At 39.1% G+C, this 12,883-nt stretch overlaps 1 protein-coding gene across 1 annotated transcript; it reads left to right on the top strand.

Moving 5' to 3' along the window:
* Positions 1 to 1,181: 1,181 nt before the first annotated feature.
* LOC115929210 (coiled-coil domain-containing protein 151-like) lies at positions 1,182 to 12,575 on the top strand. Its single transcript, XM_030997752.1, has 11 exons — positions 1,182 to 1,427; positions 2,163 to 2,362; positions 2,789 to 2,968; positions 3,493 to 3,720; positions 4,447 to 4,569; positions 6,697 to 6,840; positions 7,446 to 7,606; positions 8,303 to 8,459; positions 9,492 to 9,647; positions 10,964 to 11,048; positions 12,240 to 12,575. Exons 1-11 carry the CDS (start codon positions 1,346 to 1,348, stop codon positions 12,365 to 12,367), a joined length of 1,644 nt encoding a protein of 547 aa, XP_030853612.1. The 5' UTR covers positions 1,182 to 1,345; the 3' UTR covers positions 12,368 to 12,575.
* Positions 12,576 to 12,883: the final 308 nt, after the last annotated feature.

Raw genomic sequence — 12,883 nt, 5'->3', positions numbered from 1 at the left:
ATATATATATATATATATATATATATACAAAAATGTGCTCTTACCCCCCCCCCCCCCTATATATATATATATATATATGTCCTCTTACCCGGCCCCCTGGATCCGCCCCTGTTATAAGATATCAATAATTGTGGCATTTGGGTTTGGAATTTTTGAATAATATTACTGTTTTAAACATTGCTAGCCCATATGGTAGCTAACAAAAAAAAAATAACGTAGTCAGTATCGGGTGGGGGTGTACTGGTGGCAAAATAAATACAGGTTAAAGGTAAAGACCAGTAATGGTCATGCGATTGCATTGTGAAAGAAACGTTGTGTAATCGATCAGAAAAGGTTGATCATCTAGCATCTAGCATCTGCAAGGTTCTGGAATCATCAAAATGATAGGAAATTTGGCCCATTCTTCGTAAAGTTACAAGCACTATACACAGAAAGATGTATATGGGACTACCCTATCTCTCTCACCAGACCATGAGAGAAATAAGTTTACCAAATATATGAATTAGTAGGCGGTTTCCCGGCAAATTTTTTATCATCATGTATTAGTCAAAACATATTCTTTCACATGATGGTAATGAGAGCTTCCATTTCATTTTTTGAAATTGGGGCGTTGCCAATACTGGTCTTTACCTTTAAAAGAGAGATTTTGTATTTGTTTTACTTTGCTTTTCAGAAAATATGTTAGCCAAAATTAATGGCACACAAAGCATATTAGGATGATATTTTTTCCGTCTCATTTATTGGACTTATGTCGGGACTTATATCGGGTGGGGTGTACTGGTGGCAAAAGAAATACAGGTGAAAAGGGAGATTTTTTATATTTTTTTTTACTTTGCTTGTCAGAAAATATATTAGCCAAAACTAATGGCACACAAAGAATATTAGGATGATATTTTTTCCGTCTCATTTATTGGACTTAACCCCCCCCCCCCCCCCCCCCCCCCCCCCCTCCCTTTGCCAAGCCTGGATCCACCTCTGTTTGTAAATCCATTTTCAATTCGTGTTCGTATATCCGAAGGTCCATGGTATATCGTAGGGAGAGAGCGGCTTTGCGCGCCTTCTAGTCGCAGCTGGCGCTATCAGCTCTATGGTCAGTTGCTACGGGAAACGTGCGACAAAACAGCCTCCGCGAAATGCGATCTCGCTGCGCTAGTGAATGCATATGCACGGCATACTATGTGCGTATACGGTACGCAGATATGATTTACGTACGTGTAAACAACAATCACACTGAACTGGATGTTGACAACTAGAATCTAGACGAGAGATCGTTCATGATATTGACAGTTTATTTTGATATTTTACACATTCTAACTAGAGAAGAGGGACAGGAAAAGGCCTGAAAATGCCAGGTGTTGGCAAAACAAACAGCAACACTCCAATTACGGAACAAATATCAGAGTTACAGCGGAAAATATCCTTGTTGGGTGAGTGAAACTGTCTTTCTTTTTTTCCTGCCTTGCCACGGCCACGCACGGCTAATAATGTAGACCTCTAGTTTGTAAGACTTGAACTTGAAGTTAAGTTTAACAATTAGGTCTAGTCGTTTTAATATAGGCCTACCATGATTTATTTCTATGTGTTCAACAGGCAAAGACATTCTGAAAATGTGAACAAATCAGGTTGGCTGTTGAGTGTAATTGAGCTGCGTGAGTACGTGACTGTGACAGTGTGTGTTTTCTGATTTTTTTTTCTCAAGGATGCAGTGTGATTTCTCTTAATTAGGCCTAGATTCTAAGCCTACACTGGATTCTTTACTCTGTGTAAAACCATAAACATTTGTGTGTGCATGGTCAATCAATATTCTACTTCTAGAAAGTTTCTTGGCTCTTGCTGTGGAAATAAATGAATCCACAAAAAGGCACAATCTTAGTGTAGGCCTAGATCTAGGCTAATGCCAACAATTATGCTTACAACAATTAGCCTAGGCCTACAACATTAGTACAAGAGTGTCTGGTTTCACTTTTTGTTTAATTTTTACAGTTACACTTACAGTTAAATACAGGTCTAAAATGATAAACGTTCAATCTAGAATCCCCTAGATCTAGACCTAGTATAATATTGGTCTTGATTCTGAAATAGGGTCTAGATCTAGATCAAGCTAATATTTTTAAATTGTTTCATGGGCCTAATTCAGCAATTTCTTTATATTTTCTCTTTAGATGGTGACCGCAAGGCATACTATGAGAGCTCACAATGGACCATCAAGCAGAATCTTGATGTGATCCGTAAGGTCCGTCAGGAGAACAAGACGCTACACAAGCGGCTAGCAGCAAGCAAGGCGGGAGATGACCGTGTACTTGATATCGCCTTCAAGAGTCGAGAGGTGGAGCGTGCCTCTCTCAGAGGCAAATCTGGAAAGGTGGGTAACCTACCTCTATCTTCTTCTTCCTGTGTTTCTTCCTCAAATAATTCTGAAGAGCAGTAGTCTTGCATATAATTGTGTAGTATTATTAGAGGGTAAAAACTTAACAATTGTATTAAACGATGTTTGTTTTCAAGGAATCAGCCCCCCACCCATCAACTCCTATGTACTGCAACACAGAGTCAACGCCTCTGTGACAGACAATATTTTCATACATTTAAAGCCCCACTGCACTACTTGTAGCTACTTGCCCCCTCTAGAAAACAATGCCTAAGTGGTGCCCGTTGGTCCCTTATGATCCTCTTTGTCTTATGTAAATTGAGAACTGAGTTGATGAGATAACCACCTGTCAGTGATGCTGGGTGCAGACGGGCTTTGATTGGGAACAAATAAATAAAATGAAATTATCCTTTGTTATCACAGGAAGCAATCCGCATCATAGACCAGAAGCTTTGCGAGGCCAAGAAGCGTCTCAACGCTGAGAAGTCTCAGACCCTGAAGCGAGAGAAGACCTACTCGGAGCTTGAGGTACAGCATGATCAGATGCTCAAGGATGCATCGGATGCAGAAGCTACTACGGCCGGTACATCGGACGATGCAATGGTAAGTCAATGGGTGGTATTCTCGAAAGCGAACTAACTTAAGTCTGTGGTTTAACTTTAATCCACTGACTAAGTATGGAATGCCAAGTGTACATATGAATATATTTTTGAATAATTTTATATGTCGTCTAATATTTTGGTATTAACTTACATCTTGCAATCAGTGAAATTCTGTTTCCAAGCTATCCAGAATCACAACATGATTGAATTTAATGTTGTTTGTCTATGCAGGCCCTACGATCGTTGGAGAATCGTCTAGATTCGTCTAATACGAATTAATTTACATCTTAATTGCAATCAATGAAATCCTGTTTCCAATTTACAGTCAAACCTGCTTTAGTGACCACCTGTCTACAACAAGCACATTTTTTGTTTCCCTTGAAAATGGTTTCTCATTGAAACATGTACTAAAGGAACCTGTCTACAAAGACCACTTTTTGTGTTTCCCTTGGGCGGTCGCTGTAGACAGGTTTGACTGTATTAACAATCTCAACTTGATTGAATTAATGTTGTTTATCTACGCAGGCCCTACGATCGTTGGAGAATCGTCTAGACAAGGCCAACCTCAAGCTCCACGAGGCCGAGCACATCAACCGCACATACCTGGCTATCAAGGAGCAGATGATCAGGGACAGTTTGACCTTTGGCAATGACCTTGACGGTGAGGAGAACGAGATAGACCATCTGAAGGAAGAGCTGAAGGAACTCCAGGCCATGAACAAGGACGCCCAGATCGCTAGAGATGCTGCCAAGGTATATTTTCATTTTTATTTCATTTAATTTAATTAATTTTGTTTTTCTAAGTTCTGAATATGTAATAAAATCAGTATGCATTAAAACATACATGGAGAAATATAAGCTTATTTTAAAGAGAACTGGACAGGGACCCGTCTTACAAAGAGTTGCTATTGATCCAAATCAATCGTAAGTCCTCCAATCAATCGCAAGTTTGCAGTCTCCTATCTCTTATGTACATAGTTGCGATTGATATCAATCGAAAATAAGTTACGATTGATATCAAGTTATCAACTCTTTGTAATACCCTGGGCCCTGGGCTCCAACATAAGCAGAGCTTGATGCCTAGTTAGCCCTGACAATTATATGTGCATAGAAAGATCAGTAAAGAAAGTTTTTGAGGGTCTTTAATTAGACAACAGCTTTTACCAGATCCTAGATTATCTGAAATTGTTAGGGTGTTGAGGAGTTTAACAAAAATCTTGAAACTTTCATTAATCCAAGACATTTGAAACATTGGTAAACTTTATGTCATGCACGCAAAAGATCCTGGTTTACACTTACCATCCAAGACTGGCAATCATAGAAATATATGATAGGAAAAAAGCACAACAGTCGGGCAATTTTAGAAAATGCATGACTTTGATAATTTACTTACAAGTATCACATGAAACACTGTTATTCACCACTATCTCTAGTTATGGACTTCGATCTATTATTTAAATCTTGTTTATCATTCAACAGGCTGAGCTGAGCAAACACGAGGAAACGGTTTACCGAGAGAGAAGAGAACGAGAAGAAGCCCTAGCCGTACTCAAGAAACAGGCCGAGGAGAAGAAGGCTCATGCAGAGCGGGTGGAGAGGAGGGTGAGTTTTTCTCTTTTCATTTCTTGTAGTATTATAAATCAAGAGTGATATTCACCCATAAGGTGCAAACTAGTTGATTAAATCGTACAAAGTTTGTCAGTCACTGTCAGTCTTCTTCATTGATGTAGTACTGTAGTAACTGAATAATTTTACATTATAAAGTGATTGCTTTGTGTAGGATTCAATGTGTTTGAAGTAAATATTTGGTTGGTTTGTTTGTTTTACCTGACTGCTAAGAGAGTATGTGTAGACCTCTAAGTAAGCAACCAGGGGACCGATGGCTTTAAGTCCTCTCCAAGTTACTTGGTAATGAGGATTAATGCTTTACCATAGGGCACCAGTGCATCAAATTGGTTTTGAACCTGGAACCTCTCGGTTAAAAGACCTGCTCTACCACTGAGCCATCACGCCTTACTTCATGGTCAAGAAAATAGTGTCACCAGACTTTTATCAACCCTACAGGAGAAGAAAAAACAAGTTCGTCAAGGCTTTATTGTCTTACATGGCAGCTTGGAATGATAACAAATGTTGTCTAGAAGTATTAAGGAACCTTAGGGACAGTCATTAAAAATGAATAAATATCAACTTTTCAGAGCTAGAAGGGTGTTAATTAATTAAAATATTCCCTCCTTGAGGCCTTTAAAAAAACAGATGTTGTATTGCCCTTTAGGTGCCAAAACATTGGTCGGTCGGTCAGAAATCTGTTTTTATGCCTCCGCCACCGAAGGTGGTGCCGGAGGCATCATGTTTTCGGGTTGTCCGTCCGTACGTCCGTCCGTCCGTCCGTCCGTCCGTACGTCCGTCCGTCCGTCCGTACGTCCGTCCGTACGTCCGTCCCGTTTGACCGTTATCACAATATCTCAAGAACCATTTAAGATTTAAACTTAAGACTCGGGAATAGTATTTATCACCATAGGAAGACGATCTGATTAGATTTTGGAGTACGTAGGTCAAAGGTCACAGGTCACAGAGGTCAACTTATGAAATTCCTTGTATTGAGTTTGTTAGCGCGATATCTCAAGAACCATTTGAGATTTAAACTTCAAACTTAAGGATAGTATGTATCACCATAGGAAGACGATCTGATTAGATTTTGGAGCACGTATGTCAAAGGTCAAGGGTCACAGAGGTCAACTTATGAAATTCCATACATTGAGATTGTTATCATGATATCTCAAGAACCACTGGAGATTTAAACTTCAAACTTGATGATAGTGTGTATCACTATAGGAAACCAATCTGATTACATTTTGGAGCACGTAGGTCAAAGGTCAAGGCTCATAGAGGTCAACTTATGAAATTCCATACATTGAGATTGTTATCATAATATCTCAAGAACCACTGGAGATTTAAACTTCAAACTTAATGATAGTGTGTATCACCATAAGAAGACAATCTGATTAGATTTTGGAGCACGTAGGTCAAAGGTCAAAGGCCACAGCGCACATTATGAATGCAAAAACAGCTTGTGATCGCGTTATCTCAAGAACCGATTGATGGATTCATGCCAAAATTAGGTCATGTTTGTTACTTGCAGAGCCAATGAACTGAGTAGATTCTTGGTTCATAAGGTCAAAGGTCAAAGGTCATGGGCCCATTATGTATGCAAAAATAGCTTGTGAACGCATTCTCATTAGAACTGACAGATGGATTACTATTTAACTCAGAACATCTTGCAGAGCCAATGAACTGAGTAGATTTTATGGTCATGAGGTCAAAGATCAAAGGGTCATATATATGTATATGAGAAATTGCTTGTAATCACAATATTCTGAGAACCTGTCAATGGATTACCATTGAACGTGAATTCAATTTTTTTTTTCTGTTTTGGGTTGTAAAATTGCTCTATAACGGAGGCATCATTTTCGACTGCGTGCAGTCGAATTCCATCTAGTTATTTAAATATTTTTACTCCTTCTTTGGGCTGATATTGAATGCTTTAAAACATTTTTTTTCTAAAAAATGTTTTAAAAAAAAACGTTTTAAATAAACTGACCGTACATTTCAAGATTTTTTGGGTCGGTCACAAAGGGCAATACAACAATATCTTCTTTTTTTTTAGGCCTGATGTTTCAACTTATGAATGAGTGAATGACTAAATGTTTCTGTATTAATTCATCTTCACAGCTCCAGAGAGCATCGATCCAGCACGATGACCTGACCCCAGAGCAGAAGCAGTTCGTGACCGGGGAGGAGGAAGAGAAGAAGATCGGTACCTTCGAGGAAGCCTTCCAGGCTATGAAGGAAGCTACAGGGGTCTCAGATCTTGCTGTAAGTAAAGAGTACCAAAGCTGTGACATCATAACATTTTTGGGGGGTATTTCTCAATTTTGTTCTTCATTTTCTGAAAGAGCATACAAAATAATGTCCAAATGTCGAAAACGTTTGAACCAGAGCAATATAACACTGAGTTCCTATAGGAAATCTATTTATTCAGATGGTCATATCTCAGCTAGTACTTAACATTTTCAATTGGTTTTCGATATTTGGACATTATTTTTGATGCTTTTTCGGAACATGTGGAAAAATTGAGAAATTCCAAAAATAATTTTTGGTGACGTCACACTTCACCACTCTACATCGTAACCTTACTCCTGTGTTTCGGATTGAAACTTCAGTTTTAGAAATTAAAAAAAATATGATTGTGATTTTAACACTATTGCTGCAGTTGACGCAAAGTTGCAATGAGCATTACTATACAGTATGTTCTGTGTAGACCTATGCTGGCAGATGTTTAACTATCTTTGGTACTAAACGATCTTCTAAAAAGTTGGAAGAGAGTACTTTGCCTTGAGAACCTGAACTCCATCTATTCTATTCTGTTAGATTATGGCAAGCCTCATTATAATGGCTTATGATTGGTTTGTGATTCACAGGAGGTTGTAAACCGATTTGAGAACCAGAACTTCACCTACCAGCATCTGATGGAGCTGAAGGAAACCAACGAGAAGCAGGTCGTACGTCTCAAGGAAGAGAAATCCAGACTCAACACAGACTTTGAGGAGATGAAGTACTCAGGAGAAGCCAAACTATCAAGGTAATCAACGTTTTGTACTGCATACCTATCCTATTTAGCTGAGACATGCATTGCTATCTGCGTTACCAGAAGCACTTGATGTATGCTCTTCTCGACCAAGGATGGTTGATACCCAATAGCTCACAACTAAAGTTATGAGAATTTATTTTTTTGCCTCCATAACGATGTAGATGGAGGCATAATATTTTTATTTTGCCCGTCTGTCTGTCCGACCGTACGTACCGTTCTAGTGATTGATAGATTCCCGCCGAACTTGGTTCATATATGTATGTTGCGTGCAGTCGAAGATCCATCTAGTTTGTTTCTGTGTATTTTCTAAAACAGGATTTCAAACTTTCCATTGATGTATTACACTTTATCTTTGCAGTTTATACTTTGACTTATTCTTTAATCTTAATGAAAATTTGAATGAAATTGTTTGAGACCACAGAAGGAATTAACTTTTGCAATGGTCTTTAGGATGAGAGAAGACACGTAAAGCCCTACCGCAATACTTATAGCTACTTGCGCCCTCTATATAGCAAACAATGCCTAATCGGTGCCTGTTCGTCCCCCATGATCTCCTTTTTCTAATGTTAATTGAGAGCTGATTTGATGAGATAACCACCTGTCAGTGACCTTGCAGGGAGGTGTAATCCCTTCTGGCCAAACTAGTGCAGAAAGGTTTTAAATGTCTTATGTTTTGTGTTTTTTCAGTGGTCAGAGAATGTTGGAGGAGTTCCAGGCCCATCTCAAGACCGAGGTGGAACGTTGCGGAGAGTCCTCAGAGAAGCTTGATAAGTGCAGTAAGATCCTGGTCCAAGTCAAGGCCGGTGTCTCCCATTTGGCCGATAAGCTTCAACACATCAAAGCAGTAAGTAGTGCTGGACTTTTCTCTTACCCATGATGAAGTGTTCTCTATGGATTGGGAGTTTCCCCACTTGTCCTCATATCCAAAATTACTTAGATAATTGTGATGGAAGATAAATGTAGGGGAGCGATTGTCATTGTCATTGGGAGATGCTGTTAATACACTGTTAGTCATAAAGGTAGAATAGTTTTTTTCCCCAAGTTATGGAATGACTTGTTTTGCGTGACTGCTAAAGCATGTGTGTGCTACTATGCTTATAAACTAGGGGACCTACGTCCTAAAGTCATAACTGACATTAATGAGGATTAATGCCTCACAAAGCTAGGGAACTAGTATAGCATATTGACACTGGGGCGTCACAGTTAGGAGGCCATTGCTTTGCCACTGAATCATGACTGTATGCAGCAGGCAGAGCTGCCAACTAGTACGGATTTTCCGTAATTGGTACGGAAATTAACGACCATTACGGAATGTTGTCTCAAATTACGGATTTAAAAAAAAAAAAAAAAAAAAATTTTATTTTTTTTTTATTTTTTTAATGAATTAAATATGATTTATCGTAGCGAGTGCTGTGAATAGGAGCCATTTTTCATGATAAACTGTGTTGTGATGACCTGAAATTCAATACTTAACATCTTTGTGTGAGTAAAATCACCAAAATTTCAGATAATCATGCGTCCGCGCAGTGTTGGCGTGTCGTTTTTTTAGATTCATAGCGCCGCATAAGAAATTACTGATTTATACCCCAAATTACTGATTTTGAGCCTTGTGATTACTGATTTTCTGTTCTGGAGGTTGGCAGCTCTGAGCAGGGGCTAGAGTAGGAGGCAACCACATAAATTTTTAAAAAACAAAGAAAATGCAATAAATAATCAAGAATTCATTGCATTTTCCCCCGATCCCCAACAGAAAAAATCCTCTGTGTGGCCATGCCTTGAACCATAACGCATGGCAGTATAGAGGAATTTTTCCTGTTGTTTTTTTTTTAAATTACATGCATGTGTTCAAATCATCTGTATTTTCCTGTTTGTGCAGAACAAGGGTCACGTACCTCAGGCACAGCTGTCTGCCGAGGCAGATGAATTCGTCTTAGATCTCCTGGCAACCTGCGAAGAGAAGCTTCTCAAACTCATGGAGGAACTCGATGGCCACGATGTCGATGAGACACTCAGGCAGATGGAGGAAGAAGAGGTAGGTTAAAGCCACACTGCATTACTTATAGCTACTTGCGCCCTCTATATAGCAAACCATGCCTAATCGGTACCTGTTGGTTCCCCATGATCCCCTTTTCTTATGTAAATTGAGAGCTGATTTGATGAGATAATCACTGACCTTGCAAGGAGGTATTATCTCCCTGGCCGAACTAGTGCAAACAGGCTTTAACTTTGTGAAAAAGCTTTCAGGGGCTGAGATTAGTCCAATCCAATCCAATCCAGGTATTTATAAAGCGCCAATATCTAGTTGCCTAATCAAAGGCGCTGATGGGACTGAAAAACTACCAAAAATGTCTGTTCATGATTCTTACTGGGAAAAACAAAATAGCAGTGACTAATTGTAAGCAATCTGAAATAGGTATGTCTTTAGTTGAGTTCTGAAAGTGGATAACTGGTGACAAGAACGAAGGATTTGGTGAAGACCATTCCACAATCTCGATGCACAGGCAGTAAATGATTGATCCCCTAGAAGAGAGCGTGTACGAGGACTCTCAAGCCGGTGTTTACCTGCATATCGCAAATTAGTTTGATTAGTGTACTGTTTGGATCAACAAGAGTAGCCATTGGTTGTGTGAAATGACAGTTTGTAGATACGTGGGGTGATGTTTATGATGAGTTGATCCGATAGCTGTTGAAAGGAAGATTGATCATTTGTTGGCATTCCTGTCATGAAATAAACGCTTCTTGTTGTTTTTAATATGAAACAGCCAGTAAACATGGCTTGGCAATGAAATATACAAAATGGAGACTATGTTAAAGATGAACTTGAGTTCTGGTAAATATAGAAATACGTTCTCACAGATTTCAACGAAACTTACACTGAATGTTCAATATTACAAATGAATGACATTTGCCACACAATTTCGGGAAAAAATGTATAGTGGCTGAGTAAAGAGCATCTAAAGAAAGATAAGGATATTTGGGTAATTCGGTCCGACACCACGTGACTAACACAGATCTCTGTGCAAATGGGAGTTGGTTTTTTTTTCACTGGTTCAACCAACCAATCTACTGCAGGATAAACAATCCAGAATAAATCATAGCAACTTTCTCTCAAAATACGATTCCCATACCAGAGCTCAAAATTAGCTGTAATGAATGTTTGTAGGATAAAGATGAAGTCATCGGAGGTTTTTCCTGCAAAAATGAGCGGGTAACGACACTGATGATAAAGAGTGATGGGCGTCCAGCGACTGCACAATCACATGATTGAAATGTCAGAGATGTAAAAGAAATACAATCTTCCTCACCTTCCTCTCTCTAATCACTATATTTTTGATAATTTTCTCACAGTTCCAAGTTGGAATTGAAGGGGCGCTACCATCACAAAACACACGCATCAAGCTACCTACTACTCAGAGGGATACTACTTATGATGGTAAGTACTGTTAAACCTGCTTTAGTGACCACCTGTATAGAAAGACCACCTGTATAGAAAGACCACCTGTCTGCAAAGACCACGTTTTTTGTTTCCCTTGGAAATGGTTTCTCATTGAAACATGTACTTAAGGAACCCGTACATAAAGACCACTTGTCTTCCTTGGGTGGTCTTTATAGACAGGTTTCACTGTATTCAACTTGTGTCAAATGATATGGCCCTTCTGTCTCTCAAGAGACAATATCACACTGCTCCAATAGACCAATTTCGTAATGTAATACAAATTTAATGCACAGATCTTTGTTAAGTGCCTTGTTACAAAATTATTTCATTCACCAGTTAGGAGTAATTATATTTTAAGAGTCAGAATGCGAACTGCATACATTCCATTTTGTTAGGTAGAACAAGTCATGATGTTTGTCCTGCCGCAGAAATAAATATATTTGCAATTTGCATTCTGAAATACAATTATTCGTAACAGGTAAACGAATTGATTTGTAACCAGGCACTCAACAAAGATTTGTGCATTGAAATTGATAACATTTCAAAAATGGTCTATTCAAGGGAAGTAGTACCAATATCTTATCTTGCTAGAAGGGAATTGGCATCCTCAGAGACCAGGGAGAATGAAAGAAGAAACAAACATAGTGGAGATTTGCTCACTTCACTGAACCTGCTATTGATGAATGAACAGTGACAATACTCGGAAATTAGTCTGCATATATTACTTGTTGCTATGTCGCGAAAGCCTTATGGCAAGTTTTCAGGTCAAGAAAAACCTTTGTTTAAAAAGTATTCATCAAATTTGAACATGTTCGTAAACTGGGAAGTGTTTCACATAGACTAAGATCGACTTTAAGTTGGACTTAACTATGGCAGGCCATTCATGCCACTAGTTGCTCTCATCATTGGTCTCTCAATTATGATCTTTAGATAATAATTTTTGCTTCAATAATGAACTATAAAAAAAAAAGGGTAAATTCTGTAGATCTGTGACCATGATTTGTACGTCCCTGGAGAAACCAATGCCAGGAATGGTTAGAGGAACTAGTGGCATAAATGGCCTGCCATAGTTAAGTCCAACTTAAAGTTGATTTTAGTCTTTGTGCAACACCCCCCCCCCCCCCCCTGGTCTATTTATTCATCATCTGATGCCTTCCTAACCATACCGTCTTTCTGTGTCTCTTCTAGATGAGGACAGCGGTGACGACGAAGACATCGTTACCAGGAATGCTCTCAAGAAGCAGGCCCAGAGTCTGGTCGACTCCAAGACCAAGAAGCACAAGGTTCGGGCCCGCAAGAAGAAGGGCGTCAAGTAAGACCAGGACCAGAACCCAGATCCTAGTCCAGCTTTGGTGGAAACCCAAGGGTGATCTACACCGGAGTGTATACATAGATTGTGTATAATGTGATATAATACTACTACTATCATCTTGAGAAATTATTCCTTCCAATCGTCTTCAAATAATATTATATGTAAAGCAGAATGTGCTTTAATCATCTTGTAGAAATGTGGGGGAGGATGGGGAGGGGGGGGGGGGGGATGAAGCAGGGGGTCTGGGCCCTGTTTCATAAAACTTGTCATCAATAACAAGTTACAATAACTGTTACAAGCTACTAAAATAGTGGCATTTGATTGGCTGAGAGCAGCAATTGTTATTGATAACGAGTTTTATGAAACAGGGTCCTGGATTTTGATTAAAATGTTAAATCATTTTCTGTGGATGATCCCTTGTAGCAAAAAAGTGAGAGCACTGTTTAGTTGGAGGAGGAAGAGGGCTCCGACTACCGAGACATTGGTGATATGACCGTATCTCATCTTACCGACTTAAATG

This window comes from Strongylocentrotus purpuratus, unplaced genomic scaffold (assembly GCF_000002235.5).
Source record: "Strongylocentrotus purpuratus isolate Spur 01 unplaced genomic scaffold, Spur_5.0 spur5_scaffold_4, whole genome shotgun sequence".
Classification (NCBI taxonomy): Eukaryota; Metazoa; Echinodermata; class Echinoidea; order Camarodonta; family Strongylocentrotidae; genus Strongylocentrotus; species Strongylocentrotus purpuratus.
The sequence above is the reverse complement of the archived record's forward strand: the minus strand, read 5'-3'. Positions and strand labels throughout refer to the sequence as shown.